Genomic DNA, 19,726 nt, shown 5'->3' on the forward strand with positions numbered 1-19,726 from the left:
ATCAGGACACTTTTCGATGCAGCTTCATGCAGTAGTTTGGGGATAGCCAAGATTTACAGTTGATTAGCCTGCATAGCTGAGTTGCTTTCTCAAAGGCTTCTAGGAAGGGATTACTTCTGTGCCCAAAGAGCCCAAGAGAATAGGGAGGGCGGCTCTCGGCCATAATGTGCATTCCCCGGGCTCCGTACACTGTGCTCATTGAAGCAGATAAAGCAAAGTTAAAGAAGCATTTAGTTCTTCAGAATGGCAGCCTTAATAAGTATCTTTTTTTTGTGGAAGGATTTAGGAGGAGGGGAGGGTGAGCCTTAGTGCAGGCATTATTTCCTCATACAAAAAGGGAAAATGTGCATACAGTGAAATGCATAGAAAGCCAAAATGCGCACGACACCGCCTCCCTCCTTCCCTCCCTCAAGGAAAAGATGCCGAACACACACTCCCCAAACTCCAGAGCATGAATCTTCACAGCTTAATAGTCCTGGGGCCATTGTGCACTTTCTCCTGGGAAAGGCGGCTCATTCATCTGCAACTGCCCAAGTTCAACCTTTCAGCTGTGAGAACTGGGGTGAGGTGGGGGTGGGGGGCGCATGGCCCTCCAGAGTCCCACCGCCTTTAGCAGGAGGAGGCCAGAAGAGGTGCCGTGTCCGTCCGGCGGCGTCCTGAGGAAGAACGGCTCAGCTTCCCCGACCCCTCGCCACAAGGCTGCCATTGAGGCACGTGAGAAGAGCCTGCGAAAGCCTGGGCCGGCCCCACCTGCAGGCAGCCGAACCCTCAAAGTGACCTCTGCCTGCACAGTGCAAGGTCGGGGAGCCTCCATGGCTCTCATCGCAAACAGCATTCCTGCCGTGGAATCTTAAAAGTCAGTCCCTTATAGTGACTTCAAATGCACAAATGTGCTTTAATGAGGCAGTGGCTTATGATCACACTCCTCTTTCTCAGCTCAGCCTTTCCCAAAACCTGTCTTCCAACATGAAGAGACATTAACAGGAACAGGAATGGTGTAAAGAAAAGCGCATCAGGGTTGTGGCACTTGTCCCTTGAGCGAGGTTTTCCATTTAGCGAAAGAAGGTGATTAACCCACTTCATCCACACCTATGTCTCTATGCCAAAAATTTTCAAGAGGGATTTCCCATAACCTAAGGCAGATTGGGAAGGTCTCTCTTTGAAGTCCACAGACATTTGGGGCTATAATAGAAAGAAGGAAGGAAGGAAGGAAAGGAAAAAGAAAGGAAGAGAAAGAGAGAGGCAGAGAGAAAACAAAAGAAAGGAAGGAGGAGGCAAGAAAGGAGGGGAGAGAGAAGGCAGGCCGGCCTTACAAAGTGCACATTTGAAGCCACTGGGTCCCTCGCACCAATGGAAAATGAACTCACCCACACTGGTTGCTCCTCTCTGAAAGGACGCAGCTGAGAGAAGTCCTTTCTTTATTGTGTGGTTTTAAAGACTATTCTTTGACCTCTGCTATTTATGACTTGAAAGCTGTGAAGACAGGGCCAGACCCCTTTGACTCCAAAAGGCGCTTGCAAACAAAAGCTTTTCACCTTTGTTCCACTTACCTCATCCCACCCCCCCACCCCCCACTCAGAACACGTCCACACTGGAGCCCCCTGGTTTCACAAACTGAATTCTCCCCTTTCTCTGGCCCAGTTACAGCCATTGCTGAGCTGACAAGTGGCCACCTTCACTCCTTTGCAGGGAAGGAAGCCCTAGTCATCACCACCCAGCTGAGAGGGGGTCTGGTAGGAATATAGATGTCTTGTCATCTCACGTCTGTTAACCATGAAATTGTAGACAGAATGGTTCAGGAAACTAAGCAATGCGTGGGGCAAGTTTCAGCCACCGTGTGGGATTTCTCGAGTTATTATTTTACAATTTACAGATTTATCTGTTGCCTTTCTCACTCTTAATAGCATTCAAGACAGTTTTCAAAGTTCATTCGGACATAGCCAGAAAAACAGATAAAAACTGGACAATAAAAACTGGAGTCAGTGATAAAGCTAGTTCCCAAAATACATGGGATAAATTTCAGTAACCTTGTTAAAGTATGGCGATTTTATTTATCATTTGGCCTTCCAACAGCCAACTCTAAGGCGAAAATACAGTGTCCAAGGACTAAAATATATACCAGTTTCTAGGGGAAGAATAATCACTGTTGATTAGATGAACATGCCTGGGGGAGGCATGGCAACCCACTCCAGTATTCCTGCCTGGAGAACCCCATGGACAGAGGAGCCTGGTAGGCTCTAGCCCACGGGGTCGCAAGGATTCGGACATGACTGAGTGTCTAAGCACAGAACAAGGTGAATATGATGAATGCCCTCCCAAGTTTTCTCCTAAAAATGGCATGGAATAACAGACTGACGTCCTCGGCAAGTTCCTCAGAGTGTTCCCCGACGGCTGAGTTTCTGAGACAGTCTCTGAGAATACTGCATGCCTTGCATTGCAGCAACATGGGGTTCAGTAACTGCCATTCATTAAAGGACAACTTTGAGACCGTGAAGGGACATAGTGTAGTCTTGTAATCAAGGCATGGATGGAAATCAAGGCATCTGGAAGCTCTATATGCATGCAAGTGAAAGTCATTCAGTTGTGTTCAACTCTTTGTGACCCCACGGACTATACAGTCCATGGCATTCTCCAGGCCAGAAGACTGGAGTGGGTATAGCCTTTCCCTTCTCCAGGGGATCTTCCCAAACCAGGGATCGAACCAGGATCTCCTGCACTGCAGGCAGATTCTTTACCAACTGAGCTCTCCATGAGGCACATACAAATGTTGGTGTTCTGGTTGACTTTCTCTACTGCAAGAATACAAAAGGTTTGAACTTCTAGCCCTTGGCAAGCACCAGCAAAGCAGTGGTGTGTGGATTATCACTGTCATTTCACAGGCAGCAGAGGTGCTGTTAGCTCCCGATAACCACAGCAAAAATTGCATATCCTAACGAGGATGACTGTTTGAATAAGAATGTCACCCTAACTGCCTAGAGACACATCAAAGAAGGTGAAGGAAGTCCTTGGTCAAGATTCTCCTTAGGAAATAGTATTTTCTCTTCCAACGTGGAAGAAACCAAAAAGGTACAAGCTAACTGGGACATTCTATTCCTTGGCTGCAGTAATTTGAGGCTGAAAAAAGAGTTTAGAACAAGTGCCCAGCTTAGCCATCAAACACACATACACACTTCATATTGGAATCAAGCAGAGCCCTATGGGACTCTCCCAAGACAGACCTCCCCCATGTCCTCTGCCTTCCTCCTGATTCTTCGCAAACTTTAGCCTCTTGGGCTTTCCCTGAGACCCAAAAAGCAAATTTAATCTGAAAAGTGAGAAAATGCAGACAGACAGGAAAACAGTCAAGAAAGACAAAATAACAACAGTTTGTCCATTAAACACAATCAAGGATGGCTGTTTCTTCCTCGGGGGCTACAGATAATATTCTGAGCTGTGTCCTTGAGCCGTTTTGCAGAAACCAAAACCCCACCATGTGGAGGAAGTTTACCTCATGGTGGCCACAAGCATTCCAGACCAGACAGAACCAGAAGACTGATGAGGTTGACTCCCAAAATGCCACTTGGTTTCCTCACCACCAACCAAGCAGAATAATGTCCATAAGCTGATCACACACCTACAACCCCTCTGCCGCACCCAGTCATTAAAAACCTTTCCCTGTGTGCTATGTCATCCCTGATATGTAGAATCTATGAAGAAATTATACAAATGAACCTACTTACAAAACAGAACGGGACTCAACAGACTTAGAGAATGAACTTATGGTTGTCAGGGGGAAGAGAGTTAGGGAGTTTGGGATGGACATGTATGAATGTGTGAGATGGACACGCTATATTTAAAACTGATAACACTAAGCAACTACTGTCCAGCATAGGGGACTCTGCTCAGTGTGGCATCCTGGATGGGAGGGAAATTTGGGGAAGAATGGATACATGTATATGTATTGCTGAATCTCTGCGCTCTTCACCCGAAACTATCACAAGATTATTAACCGGCTATACACCAAAACAAAATAAAAAGGTAAAAAAAAATTTCACTGGACTTCCCTCGTGGTCCCAGGTTAAGACTTTGCGCTTTCACTACAAGGGGAACATGTTCAATCTCTGGTACCCTGGTTGGTTAACTTCCACTTTCTGGCTAACCCAAACGTTGTTCAGTCCCTAAGTCCTGTCCAACCCCATGGAATGCAGCATACCAGGCTCCTCCGTCCCCCACTAACTCCCAGAGTTGGCTCAAATTCCTGTCCATTGAGTCGGTGATGCCATCTAACCAACTCATCCTCTGCACACCCCCTTTCTCCTTTAGCCTCCAATCTTTCCCACCATCGGGGTCTTTTCCAATGAGCTGGCTGTTCGCATCAAGTGGCCAAAGTGCTGGAGCTTCAGCTTCAGCATCACTCCTTCCATGGAATATTCGCGGATGATTTCCTTCAGGATGAACTGGTTTGTTCACTTTGCTGTCCAAGAGACTCTCAAGAGTCTTCTCCAGCACCACAGTTCGAAAGCAACAATTCTTTAGTGCTCAGGCTTCTTTATGGTCCAAGTCACACCCGTACATGACTACTGGAAAAACCATAGCTTTGACTAGACGGACCTTTGTCGACAAAGGGATGTCTTTGCTGTCTAGGTTCATCATAGCTTTTCTTCCAAGGAGCAAGCATCTTTTAATTTCATGGCTACAGGCACTGTCACCAGTGATTCTGGAGCCCAAGAAAATAAAATTTGTCCCTGTTTCCACTTTTTCCCCTTCTATTTGCAGTCAAGTGATGGGATCAGATGCTACGATCTTAGTTTTCCTAATGTTGAGTTTCAAGCTAGATTTTACTCTTCTCTTTCACCCTCATCAAGAGGCTCCTTAGTTCCTCTTTGCTTTCTGCCACTAGAGTGGTATAATACGTACCTGAGGTTGTTCACACTTTTCCTAGCAAGTTTGATTCCAGCTTGTGATTCATCCAGCCTGGCATTTACCATGATGTACTCTGTGTATAAGTTAAATAAGCAGGGTGACAATATACAGCCTTGATGTACTCATTTCCCAATTTTGAACTAGTCGGTTGTTCCATGTCTGGTTCTAATTGTTGTTTCTTGACCTGCATTTAGGTTTCTCAGGAGACAGGTAAGTTGGTCTGGTATTCCCATCTCTAAGAATGTTCCACAGTTTGTTGTGATTCACACAGTCTAAGGCTCTTGTGTAGTCAATGAACCAGAACAGACATTTCTCTGAAATTCTCTTCCTTTCTCCATGATCCAGCGAATGTTGACTATTTCATCTCTGGTTTCTCTGCTTTTTCTAAACCCAGTTTGTATATCTGGGAGTTTTCAGTCCATGTACTGTTGAAGCCTAGCTTGAAGGATTTTTAGCAAGTATTACCTTGCTAGACTCTGAAATGAGCACAAATACACTGTAAAGTAGTTTGAACATTCTCTCTGGCATTGTTCTATGAAGGTCATTGTCAAAGGAGTCTACACTGAGGTGAAAACTCTCTCTTGAACTTTGGGGGAGTTAGCATTTGGTTTTCTATGTTCATGACTGTGACCCCCATCCTAGAGGTAATCCTTGACAAGGAGGGTCAAGATGTTCTATCTAAGCATACACAGGAATTCCTTTAGAAACCTAACTAACTTGTGTTGGTAAATGGTCAGAGATATCACTATGCCAACAAAGGTCCATAGAGTCAAAGCTGTGGTTTTCCCAGTAGTCATGTATGGATATGAGACTTGGACCATAGAGAAGGCTCAGCGTGGAAGAATTGATGCTTTTGAACTGTGGTGTTGGAGAAGACTCTTGAGAGTCCCTTGGACTGCAAGGAGATCCAACCAGTCCATCCTAAAGGAAATCATCCGTGAATATTCACTGGAAGGACCGATGCTGAAGCTGAAGCTCCACTTCTTTGGCAACCCGATACAAAGAGCTGAATCACTGGAAAAGACCCTGATGCTTTTGGAAAGATGCTTTTGGAAAGGTTGAAGGCAGGAGGAGAAGGAGGTGGCAGAGGATGAGATGGTTATACGGCATCACCAACTCGATGGACGTGAGTTTGAGCAAACTCAGGAAGACAGTGGAAGACAGCGGTCCGTGGGGTGGCAGAGAGTCAGACACAATTTAGCAAATGAGCCACAACAACCACCCCTGGGAGAAAGCAGGGTAATGTGGCACAATGATATACTCAATGCCCACAAATCCTGCCCTACCAAGCTATTGAAACCCAATGCCGTCTCCTTTGTAAAACATAACTGCTCCCCTCCTTCAATTGGCAGTGACGCTCTTCGCCAGTCGCCAGCTCAAACCCAACATCTTCAGGCCATCGGAGCTCTTCCGGCTCCTCCGTGTGCCTCTGATGAATACACTACAACCTCAGAACATCTGGCAGACCATCATCACCATGTAACGCATGTTGACGGAGATGTTTTTCATACGTTCCACGTGCAATCCCTTTCTCAAGTCAGCTTTCAGGAACTCTTCCTCAGTCATGGGCCAAATAAGAGAATGCATTTGTGTCTCCTTCCATGAGACGGGAGGAGAAACTGAGGAAGAGACGCAGACGGGGTGGGGATCACGAGTTACACGGAGGTGCTTTTCCCCTTCCCCGTGTCTTTGCTTTGAAGTTTACGGCAGGTGGAAATTCTTTCATCGCCGTAAAAACTGGTACGGAGTTTTGTTAAGGATTTTTGCATCAAAGTTATCAGTGATATTGGCCTGTAGTTTTCTTTGTTTTGGTGGAAAAGTCAGAAACACAGTGGGCTATTCGCATGCCACATGCTGGACTTGAATCCAAATAAGAACCTGTTCTTTTCCTTAAATATTGATTGTGCTACAAGCCTGGGCCAAGTGTTGCAAGTTACTGCCGCATACAGGCTAGTGTCTAGGCTAAAAAAACCTCAGAATGTTCCAGCTACTGCTGGCTAATGATGCCCCAAAGCACACTAACAGGTTTGATAAAAGTTCCCAGCGTGAGGTCAGAAAACACTTATCATAAGAATGACGGTGTGAAGGAAAGCAAATCAGTGATACTGCTGTGGCCTTCCATACAAGCTAGAGGTTCCAATTAGAGCTGCGAACCTGTGTTCCAGGAGGCTGCCTCAGATGGAAGGGTGCCTCAGATCTCTCTTTGTTAAAACCATTAACTCACCAATCCACCTGCCAGGCCGGGCGGCGACCCTGCTAAGAGCCTTCAGCACTTAACCACTTCAGACACGAAGTTCTGAAACTAGGTATTTATTTAGCTGCACCATCTGCCTCAACCTGATGCAGAGAGACCACTCATGGAAAAAGACCCTTGATGCTGGGGAAGGTTGAGGGCAGGAGGAGAAGGGCGCGACAGAGGATGAGGCAGTCGGATGGCATCACTGTCTCAACGGACATGAGTTTGAGCAAATTCCAGGAGACAGTGAAGGACAGGGAAGCCTGGTGTGCGGCAGTCCATGGGGTCGCAAAGAGTTGGACACGACTTTGCAACTGAACAACAACAACCACCTGTAAGTTGTTTTTGTTTTCATCTGCTCCACACTCTCTCACTTCATTCTTTCTTCTTTTCTCCACTTCTGCCTTTACCTCGGAGGTCACACCGACTTGCATGTTTCCCCGACAGCGTTACTGGATGGAGTACTCGAGAATAAAGTGGCACGTGGAGCCCTAACTCAGACCTGCGGACTGTGTGATCTGCAACTGCATGGAGACCAGGAACTCTAAGAGCTCAGGTCTCCCAGAGGAGACATTTCATCGCTTGGTGAGCACACAACGGTTTTGGGGGCACTTGAGATTATGCCATTTACTGGCACGATGTTATAGGACAGTCTGACAAACGTGCGTTCAGCAGTTTTTATTCATCACGCTGGCACAGTGTTGCATTACAGACCAATTTTTCAAAAGAACGGTAGCCAAACTTTGACACACCTCATGATTTCTTTTCCTGTGCATTCCATGCACGTTTTAATTCCACCACTGGTTTAAAGAAATAGAATATTTCTCTTCCTAAATTATCACATCCCATTTACTTAAAAATCGTGTCATCATCAAGGGGCTGGCAGAGGACAAGATGGTTGGATGGCATCATCAACTCAGTGAACATGAATTTAAGCAAACTCAGGAAGGCAGAGAAGGATAGGGAAGCCTAGCGTGTCCATGGGGTTGCAAAGGGTCAGACACGACTTACCAACTAAAGAACAACGTCATGATCATTACTTATGGAAATAATAACACTAATGTCAAAAATAAAGGGAGTTAATTACAACATTGGAGAAGTTTTCTACTCAAGCAGCGTAAACCTACAACTTTTTTTGACAAGTCAATGGGGACTGTACCTATGAAATACTTGGTAAATTCCCAAAAGATATCAATACATTGGACAAGAGATGCTCAATATACTTTGTCCTTGAAGTGGATATGTATACAAAGTCAGGGAAAACTGCATGAATATCAGTAAGTGTTACCATAGGTTTTAAGTGTTTTAAAGTATAAGGAACAACTGAAATTTCAAACTGTTGCATATTACAACACTGCAAAAGATAAACTATTCAACTTGGTTCCTTGAGTATTTGGACACAGTGCGTTTCCATGGGTGCCTGAGTATTCATTTTCCTCCTTAAGATGTATTTTCCTGGGGCTTTATGGACTTACAGTCATTACCACATAAATCATGGAAAGCATCTAACACAAAACACAAACCTCCAACAGTCACATTCAGTTATGTTTCTGGGGTTTGACCTTTATCCAATAAATTTCACAGATGCCAAATGAAGTCGTCCAGATGTTCGTACAAGCAAAACCAATCTTCCTCACCTCTAAATTTGGCTCAGAATGAGCCTGGAAAATCACAAAGAATCTGAAGTGATGGCCCTTATAAGAACTGAACTCCCACTGAGATCAAAGCAACAGGCCACCACACCAAGACTGAGCCCTCAATTACTGCTTTTCAACTCAAATCCTCATAACCAAATGGGAAATAGAAGTCAACTGAGAGAGTTACAACATCCAGAAGGAGAAGGATGAGCACGCATGCGCCCCAGATGGGTGGTTGTCACCAAGAGTGCCTTTCTGAGGTCCAAGGTTTAGAAAAGTAACAGAGCATAAGGTCAAAGCATACTTACTTTATAAATGCATGAGTCTCATGCAAATACAAAATGAACAGTTGTCAGATATTTAACTCATGAAATGCCGCAAGGACCAGGAATATCTTCCACTTGGTTCAAAGGAGAAATCCAAGAAATACACGCAAACTGACACACAAAAAGGATCGCTTGAGTGGATTTACAAATACAGGCAAAATGGTCTGTTGATGGGGAAGCTTCCATTGCAATCCACTGCACACAGCCATTTGCATTTCCACGGACAAGAGCCATCTGCATTATTATCAGCCTCCTACCATTTGCAGAGGAAGAAAACAGCTCAAAGATATGAACAATGTAGATAACCCGCAAGATGCGAGAGGGAGAGCATCCAACCACCTTTTATTTTGCCCATTTTGAAGTCCTCCACAAGTCTTATATTTGTGGCAGAGGATGAGGTGGTTGGATGGCATCACTGACTCAATGGACATGAATTTGAGCAAGCTCCAGGAGTTGGTGGTGGACAGGGAAGTCTGGCGTGCTGCAGTCCATAAGGTCGCAAAGAGTCATACAAGACTGAATGACTGAACTAAACTAAGTAAATGATCATGCTACATTACTCAGGTACAAAATGGATTATATAACCTTTTTTTTTCCTGAAGGTAGTAGAGTAAGGATGTACTTTGGAGGAGGAAGAAAATGTATGCATTTCATTCATGGATCATTCACAAATACTTAATGAGCACCAGCCAGGATGGCTATCATAGAAAATATCCACAAACAATAAATGAAGGAGAAGGTGTGGGGAGAAGCGAACCCTCCTGCACTGTTGATGGGGATGTAAATTGGTATAGCCACTATGGAGAACAGTATGGAGCTTCCTTAAAAGACTAAAAATAGAACTATGGCCCTGCCCCCCTGGAGAAATGAAATGGCAACCCACTCCAGTATTCTTGTCTGGAAAATCCCATGAACAGAGTAGGCTGGTGGGCTACAGTCCCTGGGGTCACAAAGAGTCAGACACGACTGAGGCAACTTAGCATACGCACATGACCCTGAAACCCCACTCCTGGGCATAGATCCAGAGAAAAACATGACCCAAGAGGGTACATGCAAACCCAGTCCTCACTGCAGCACTGTTCACAACAGCAAAGACATGGAAACAACGCAAACATACACCTACGGGAGAAAGGCTATAGAAGCTGTGGCACATACATAACATGCAATATCACTCGCCATTACAAAGAATGAAATTACGCCATCTGCAGCAACAGCTATGGGCCTCGAGATTGTCATGCTAAGTGAAGCTACGTCAGATGGAGAGGGAGAAATACAGTATGACACACCATATATGTGGAATCTACAAAGAAACGATACAAATGAACTACTTACAAAACAGAAAGAGACCAACAGACCTGGAAAACAAACTTTTATTTGCCAGGGAGAAGATAAGTCAGTGAGTTTGGGATAGACATGTACTCTGTTATGTTTAACATGGAGAACCAACAAGGACCTGCTGGCCAGCACAGGGAACTCTGCTCAATACTCTGTAATAACCTTATGGTTCCCACGGGGAAGGATGGGGAAGGGATAGTCAGGGAGTCTGGGATGGACATGGACACACTGCTGTATTTAACATGGAGAACCAGCAAGGACCTGCTGGACAGCACAGGGAACTCTGCTCAATACTCTGTAATAACCTTATGGTCACCAGGGGGAAGGATGGGGGAAGGGATAGTCAGGGAGTCTGGGATGGACATGGACACACTGCTGTATTTAACATGGAGAACCAACAAGGACCTGCTGGACAGCACAGGGAACTCTGCTCAATACTCTGTAATAACCTTATGGTCACCAGGGGGAAGGATGAGGGAAGGGATAGTCAGGGAGTCTGGGATGGACATGGACACACTGCTGTGTTTAACATGGAGAACCAGCAAGGACCCGCTGGACAGCCCAGGGAACTCTGCTCAATACTCTGTGATAACCTTATGGTTCCCAGGGGGGAAGGATGGGGAAGGGATAGTCAGGGAGTCTGGGATGGACATGGATACACTGCTGTGTTTAACATGGAGAACCAGCAAGGACCTGCTGGACAGCCCAGGGAAGTCTGCTCAATGTCATGTGGCAGCCTGGATGGGAGGGGATTTGGGGGGAGAATGGATACGTGTGTATGCATGCATATACACTTCACTATTCACCTGAAACTATCACAACATTGCTTGTTAATCAGTTATACCCTAATACAAAATAAAAAGTTAAAAAAAAAAGAAAAGACAAATACTCGGTAAGCAACGCCTCTGTACCCAAACACGGTTCTAGGCTTCAAGATACCACAATGAACAAAGCGGATACAATCAATGGCTGCCTGAAGCTTCTTTTCTGGTGAAGGAGACAGACATGCAGAGACAAAGAAATAGGTATATAGAGTGACGAGGGTGTAATATGGCCGAGGACACTGTAAAGGGGTGGGAGGTGATATGGGAGGGCAAGGCTGAGGAGGTGGCATTTGTGCTGAGACGTGAATGGTGTGGGGTGGGGTCAGGTTGTAGGGGTGAGTGGTGAACTGGGTGCCTTTGGGAGAAGCTTTCTAGGAGGAGGGAAAAGACAGATTGATGAGGGTTGAACACAGGAGAGAGACCACAGGCAGATGAGATAGTGTTTTACACTGAAGGAGATGCTTAGATATTAAAGGGCATGAGGCAAATGGCAGTATGATTCAGATTGCATGTGTGAAGGGTCTTTCCAACACCCACGTTCACACAGTAGAATCTGGGAGACCAGAGAGCATTCTCGTGGACTGGTCCAGGCAAGAGATGCTGGCAGACGGGACAAGGCGGGCAACCAGATGGGAAGGAGAACCCACGATCTGGAGCCACCCTGAAGGTGACAAGCTTTGCAGACACAATCAGAACTAATTAGAAACTGTGTACTTTCTATACAAAGCAGAGACATCCCTTTGCCAACATCAGTCTGTAGAGTCAAAGGTCTTAAGGTCTTTCCAGTGGTCATGTTTGGATGTGAGAGGTGGACCATAAAGAAGTCTGAGCACCGAAGAGTTGATGCTTTTGAACTGTGGTGTTGGAGAAGACTCTTGAGGGTCCCTTGGACTGCAAGGAGATCCAACCAGTCCATCCTAAAGGAGATCAGTCCTGAGTATTATTCATTGGAGAGACTGATGTTGAAGCTGAAGCTCTAATACTTTGGCCACCTGATGTGAAGAATTGACTCATTTGAAATGACCCTGATGCTGGGAAAGATTGAAAGCAGGATGAGAATGGGGTGACAGAGGATGAGATGGTTGGATGGCATCACTGACTCAATGGACATGAGTTTGAGCAAACTTGGGGAGATAGAGAAGGACAGGGAAGCCTGGCGTGCTGCAGTCCATGGGACTGCAAAGAGTTGGACACAACTTAGCCACTGAACAACTTTCCATAAAATATTATGTAAACTTTATTTTTAACATACAGTCAGTTATCTCATCAGCATAACTTTTTGACTTGGTGGGTTTTTTTTTTTTTTAACTCTTCCGTCCCAATATTTGTTCAAAACGGTTTAAAAAAGTTGTAGATCTTTATTCAAGGCCACGCATGAGACGGCATTTCCAACTCAAGTTGCCTCTATCGATTTGCTCGCCTGGGAAGTCCAATGGACAGAGGATCCTGGCGGGCCACTGTTCATCGGATGACAGAGTCAGGCACGACTTAGTAACTGAACAAACCACCACAACTGATTTGCTGAGTTATTTCAGGACCGTTATCCAATATGTATGTGCTTGAATTTCCCCACGTGTAAAATGGAGTTATCATCGCTTACCCTTCACTTCATTAACCAGAAGATCAAGAGGAAAAGCTTACACAGTGCTTCAAAGTCTCAAAAGATATGCAAACTAATTATCCGCGAACGTACCCGGTGATGATAATATCCAAAGGAGATAAACTTTGATTAACATGTAAGGTTCATCCCCACGGATTCAGACTAAAGACAACCCTGAAATTTATGTCAGCTTTGTAATATATTCCAAAGGTTCTGTTGGAGTTAGCCGTGACTTACTGATTCATCTTTGCTTTCAGGCAAAAGGAATTGATTTCTGCTCTTGGGAAATTCAGTCTCTCGTGTCAGCCTTGATCATTCAATTACGAAATATGGTTCAATGATCTGTATTCCCCAGAGTTGCAATGTTCTTTAATTAGGGTATTTTAAAAGCAGTTCAAATGAATCTCTTCCATTCAAATTTCAAATGTACAAAAAAGGATTAATTTCTTGATGGGGTAAGGATAAAAGGGGTGCTAAGTAAAAATAATACAGATACAAAAAATTACCATCATGTAATACCCAACCAACAAAACTGGGAAAAAAAAAAAACTACTTATGAAATTTAGTCACATAGCCATATATTCTTACACACACACACAAAATCTTTTTCTGCTGTGATGACATAAACAAATTACCCAAAACACTAATTGAAGAACAACTAATATAAAAGATACCAGAAAACGTCTTATCAGGGCCAATGTTTACGATACTATATAAAAAAGAAAAGGATCATAAACCAGACATTCCATTTCTGGCCAGGATCTAGAGAGTCAGAGGTAAGCACAGCTTGCTTTCACCAACTTACTTCACATTCACATGATTATACAAATTTGACTGTAAAATAAAAGAATGCTTCAATTTCCAGTCTAATAGTAGCACCCACGAAAGGAATCTCATCAAACTCTACCAAGATCACAAAGCGCTCCGGTATGTATAGCAGGTTTCACCTGTATTCACTTATACTATCTGAATATAAAGCCAACTTGCAGGCTAGAGCTGAAGCATATAGCTACATGTACATTACATATATACACACATACAGATTCTTCTAGCTTATGATGTTTGGGGACTGAGAAATTTATGCTATCAAACATACGATTGAGAACAATGTGAACTTTACGATTGAGAATAATGTGAATAGAAATTTATGCTATCAAACATACGATTGAGAATAATGTGAGAATAATGTGAGTGATTGAGAATAATAATGTGTGCAACGCGAAGGACTCAGAAATAGAAAAGAGCCTGCTTACTGAAAGAATCGAATTACTTAGCAGTTCCTGAACACAAAGGAAACACATACAAAATAACTTAGCTGTAAGTCGAACGCATTAAGTCTTCCGGTGGAATCAGAAGATGTTTTCTCCTTAAAAACATTTTTTGACTAACATAACTAGAGAATGGAGAGAGAAACCAGGTAATATATAGAAATACTGATACATGTATCTTGATTGCAGCAGTGACTACATTAATGGAATCTATACATGTGATAAAAACCTTACTGAACTACATTAATACCTCCCTTGTACCAATGATGATTTTCTGCTTGTGATACTGTGCTATGAATATATAAGGTATAAACGTTGGCGGAAAGAGGGTGAACAGTACATGTGATTTCTCTCTACTAACTTTGCGGCTTCCTGTGACTTTACACTTATTCTAAAATTAGTTTTTTTAGAAAAATACTGATACAGTTGTAGGGAACATACCTTTGAACATTGCTTGTGATTCTGGCACCAAACCAGGGAACCATTGTTCTGCAAAACAAAAAAAGAAACATTGACTCATTAAATACTTTTATACTGGAAAACTGCATACACCTGTGTGCATTAATATAATTTTAAAATATTAGCCCTAACGAAAGGCCAACTTTCCACCCTGATGTGTCTCTCTTCCTAAAACAGAAAAGTGGGTTTATAATGGAAATCGTGTTTTGCCCTTGACTTCATGATACAAATACATATAAAATAATGAAGAATTTCAAGCTGTTCGGGAAGGAGAAGTGTGTGAGCCATCTCTCAGGGGTGTGCTGAGTGATGAAATACAGACCAGCAGGAAAATGACCCACAGAGGTGTCTTCTGGAGGCTTTTCAATTTCAACCAGTCAGTAAAAAGAGTTTGAGCCTGGAAGTCAGATCCCATGGGAAACACGTTCTCTCTCTCTCTCTCTCTCTCTCTCTCTCCCCCCCTTCCCTGGATGTGTGACTCTGGACAAGGGACTTACTACATCTGTCCCTCAGTTTATCCATCTGTAAAGCATAAGGACATTACCTCCTGCATGTGGTCAGTGGTATAACTAAGTGAGGGGATATGCACAAACCACTCAACATGTATGCCAAAGACCAGGATTAGGATTTATTCAAAGCCATTCATTCCATTTATTTTATTGAAGTATAGCTGATCTATAATATTGTGTTAATTTCTCCTGTACAGAGTGACTCTGTTATACATACATATATATATATACACATACACACACACACATATATATACACACATTTTTTCATATTCTTTTCCATTATGCTTTATCAGAGGATATTGAGTGAGTGAGAATTGATGCTGAAGCTGAAACTCCAATCCCTTGGCCACCTGATGCAAAGAACTGACTCATTGGAATAGACCCTGATGCTGGGAAGGATTGGGGGCAGGAGAAGAGGATGACAGAGGATGAGATGGTTGGATGGCATCACCGACTCGATGGACATGAGTTTGAGTAAGCTCCAGGAGTTGGTGATGGACAGGGAGGCCTGGCGTGCTGCAGTCCATGGGGTCACAAAGAGTCAGACACAAGTGAGCGACTGAACTGAACTGAACTGATTTGAGTATAGTTTCCTGTGCTCTCCGGTAGAACCTTGGTTATCCATCGTATATATGTGTGTGTTTCCATCTGCTAACCCCAAACTCCCAGTTCATCTGTCTCAACCGCCCCGCCCCCGTGACAACCAGCAGTCTGTCCTCTGTGTCTGTGAGTCCCTTTCTGTTTCATAGATAAGTTCATTCATGTCGTATTTTAGATTCTACATGTAAGCGACAGCATACGGTATTGATCTTTCTCTGACTTACTTCACTTAGCATGATCATCTTTGCATCCATCCATGTTGCTGACAATGGCATTATCTCATTTTTCCCCCCTGTGGCTGACTAATATTTTATTTGTATATATAATTTTCTTTACCCACTCATCTGTTGATGGATATTTACACTGCTTCCATATCTTGGCTATTGTAGACAGTGGCACTATGAACATAGGGGTGTATGTGTCCTTTTGGATTACAGTTCTGTAGGACTATGATTTACTATCCCTAGATTCTGAATTTCTCTTTGAAACTTGTCATCATACATGACTAAAATTTTGGTTGGATTATGATACCGTATATCAGACTGTGCGAGGCAGGGATAGGTTGGGAGGGCTAACGGACATGGTCACCTGGTAATTAAGACGCTGTGACCTCCTGTTCTCTGAAGTTCAAGGTTGACAACGAGATTAAAGTAGTCCATTACATAGGTCTGAATGCCTAAACTTTTAATTTTAAGAAAATCATAGTGAATAGAATAGTATCACCTTTGTTTGCATGCAAAAGAACACTGAACCAATAATAAACCTTTTCAAAAATATTCTTATTACAAATTTACTGATATAAAATTCACATACACAAAAATGACTCATTTAAACTGTATAATTCACTGGTTTTAGTAGTAAGGCAGTGCCACCATCATTACTAATTGTTGGACTTTTTCATCACCACTGACACGAAGCTGTTCAGTTTGCAGTCCCTTTCCTCAGACTCTGACAACCACTAACATACATTCTTTCTCTAGAAATTTCCCTACTCTGGACACTTCATGTAAATGGAATCAGAAAATATGTCGTCTTCTGTGTCTGGATTATTTCGCTTCATCATGTTTTACATTATGCTCTTGAGGGTCCCTTGGACAGTAAGGAGATCCAACCAGTCAATCCTAAAGGAAATCTGTCCTGAATATTCAATAGATGCTGAAGCTGAAGCTCCAGTACCTTGACCAGCTGATGCAAAGAGCTGACTCGTTAGAAAAGACCCTGATGCTGGGAAAGACTGAAGGCAGGAGGAGAAGGGGACGACAGAGGATGAGATGGTTGGATGGCATCACCGACTCGATGGACATGAGTTTGAGCAAGCTCCAGGAGTTGGTGATGGACAGGGAAGCCTGGTGTCCATGGGGTTGAAAAGAGGCAGACGCAACTTGGCAACCGAACAACAGTATTTTTGCTTCATCCATACTGTCACATACATCAATACTTCATTCATTCTTTTTTTACTGTCAGATTCTATTGTATGGATATTTGCTCTTCTGTTCACAATAACATGTCTTCCTAATGCAGGGTTCTCAAAATCACTGGGTAGATCTCACCTGTTTAGGATTAGAAATTTCCCTCTTCGATCTAAAAATCATTTGGCTAAAAGATCTCAGTCCCACAGGAAAGCTTTCCCCATTAAGTGTCTCCATCATACTAACTCGAGTCTCCTTTACAAGCTTAACTCCCCCAAATCGCTGAATGCCCCTAACAATTTTAGATAATCTGGTATTAACCTCCTAACCCCCTCGCTGAGCTGCACCCATCCTCACTGGGCACTGATATCTCCCTACATTATCAATGTCCACCAGTCCAACAATAAGGGCTGGAGCTGTGTATGAACAGCCTGGACTGAGGTCAGGCATGGTCTTTTGTAGGCTTGACATCACAGAAATAAGAATTTAATAGACTGGGTGGGGGCCAAAGCTGGACAGCGGACATGGTTTAATTACTGGCAATAATGTGTTCAAGAAAGAGGCCATTATGGGAAAGCCTGGTGTTTCATAAAAGCTGGTGACAAAGTTCACAAGGGCATTAGGCAGACCAAGGTGCTGGCCATAAGCAGGGTGTGCTGTGTTCAGATGCTCAATCATATCTGAGTCTTTGCGAGCCCAGGGACTGTAGCCCAGCAGGCTCCACTGTCCATGAGACTTCCCAGGTACAAATACTGGAGTGGGGTAACCATTCCCTTCTCCAGGACACCTTGCTGGAGATAGAGGGATCGAACCTGCATCTCCAGCATTGGCAGACGGATTCCTTACCACTGAGCTGCCTGGGAGGCCCATAAAGAGCGTTAACAACAGCAACAAGAACCGGGGGCCAGATGCTGAGAAGTATGTTGTTATGGCAACGCTGGGGGCAGGGTCTGGGGCATCGGGACAACTTCTCCCCTTGTCGTCCTGTCTGGGAAGAGTGTTCCTCGCCTGTCCCATGTGGGGTTGGGTCTTGCTGGGACTTCCAAGGACCAGGTCTGGCAGACCACAGCCTGACCCCAACTTGAGTGCCCCGCGCTCACGCCCCAGAGATGGGAACCAGTGAGGTTCCTTCCAAAGAGGCACGGGGCTAAAGCGAATGGACTCCCAACCTTGGAGACTAGGTCAAGGCCAGATCTTGACCACCTCCTTCAGCAGGGTCATGGTCTGAGGGGGGCTTCTCTCGTGGCTCAGATGGACAAGAATCTTCCTGCCAGTGCAGGAGACCCGGGTTTGATCCCTGGGTTGGGAAGATCTCCTGGAGAAGGGAAAGGCTACCCACTCCAGTATTCTTGGGCTTCCCTTGTGGCTCAGCTGGTAGAGAATCCACCTACAATGCAGGAGACCTGGGTTCGATCCCTAGGTCAGGAAGATTCCCTGGAGAAGGGAATGGCAACCTGATTCAGTATTCTTGCGGGGGAAATCCCATGAATGGAAGAGCCTGGCGGGGCTACAATCCATGGGGTTGCAAACAGTCAGACGTGACTCAGTGACTCAATGAAAACAACATTGTGGTCTAAGGATCTTCTGCCTCGCTGAGACAGGTCAGCACATTCTGCCCCTTGCGCTGGGATCCTTGACCTGGGACTGGCTTCCACCAGCTTCCCTTCCAGCTCTTCCTTCTCCTGGACACACGGGCAGGCCCTCTGCAGCTCGGCCTCTGCTCTTGAGAGATGCATCACACACCTTCCTGCTCTGGGATCTCTCTTCCCTGATCTGAGCTCCTCAACGGGAGTGTGGTCCTGGAGACAGGACTTCCTGTCTCCTCTCCGATTGAAACCTTCACACTCGCAACTGGGCCAGCTTCTTAGGCCAATTGCAAGGGGGCCCAGGACTGCAGAAGCAGGCATGGCAACTGCTCCCTGCCCCCAACGACGGGCTGACAAGAACATTACCAGCAGGGTCATATGCCACTGACCTGCGTACTACCGATAAATATCATGATCGAGAGAGTATACGCATTTGCTCTGGTTATCTGTCGTAGTCACCTACATGATCGTTCCGTGGACCACACAAGCTTCCTCTGCCTGTTTTACAGTGAAGGTACTGGGAGTCCAAGAGGGCAAATTTTATATATATGTATATATATACACACATCCTGCAGCCAGTGGTGAAACTCAGCTACGAGTGCCATGGTGAAGAAAGGTGAGGGAGACAGACAGAGAGGTTGAGAGTGGGCTGTGAATGAAATCTCCAGATGTATAAACTGCAAGGAGAGTAGGAATTGGACCAGAGAGTTCCCAACATGGTAAGCTTCAGAGAAGATCAGGTGGAGGGGCTGGAGCAGGGAATAGGAGAGGTGAACACGCAGAAAGCGGAGCAGGTTACAAATTACTGGAACAAACACTTTTCACTTAAAAAAAAAACAACAGAAGATCAGAGCTGTGAGCAGCTCTGTTCATGGCACGTCTTGGTTAGAATCCTTCTGTTCGCTTGGGAGGTAAAATGGTCAAACCTCAACACCAGGCGAATCCAGGGAAGGGTGCCTTCAGCCGCCTGGCAAACGCAAATACAACTGCCAGCCCCGGGCTGAAACACACATTGCTCCGGCCCCACTGGCC

The 19,726-nt window shown here is 44.6% G+C and overlaps 1 protein-coding gene across 1 annotated transcript in view; it reads right to left on the bottom strand.

Moving 5' to 3' along the window:
• The window catches only part of ANOS1 (anosmin 1), a 198,481-nt gene that overhangs the window by 141,360 nt on the left and 37,395 nt on the right, over positions 1–19,726 (bottom strand). The window contains exon 2 of the mRNA XM_065916567.1: positions 14,570–14,617. Within this exon, the coding sequence (XP_065772639.1) occupies positions 14,570–14,617 (48 nt within the window). The remainder of the gene's footprint in view (positions 1–14,569; positions 14,618–19,726) is intronic.

Source organism: Muntiacus reevesi, chromosome X, assembly GCF_963930625.1.
Source record: "Muntiacus reevesi chromosome X, mMunRee1.1, whole genome shotgun sequence".
Classification (NCBI taxonomy): Eukaryota; Metazoa; Chordata; class Mammalia; order Artiodactyla; family Cervidae; genus Muntiacus; species Muntiacus reevesi.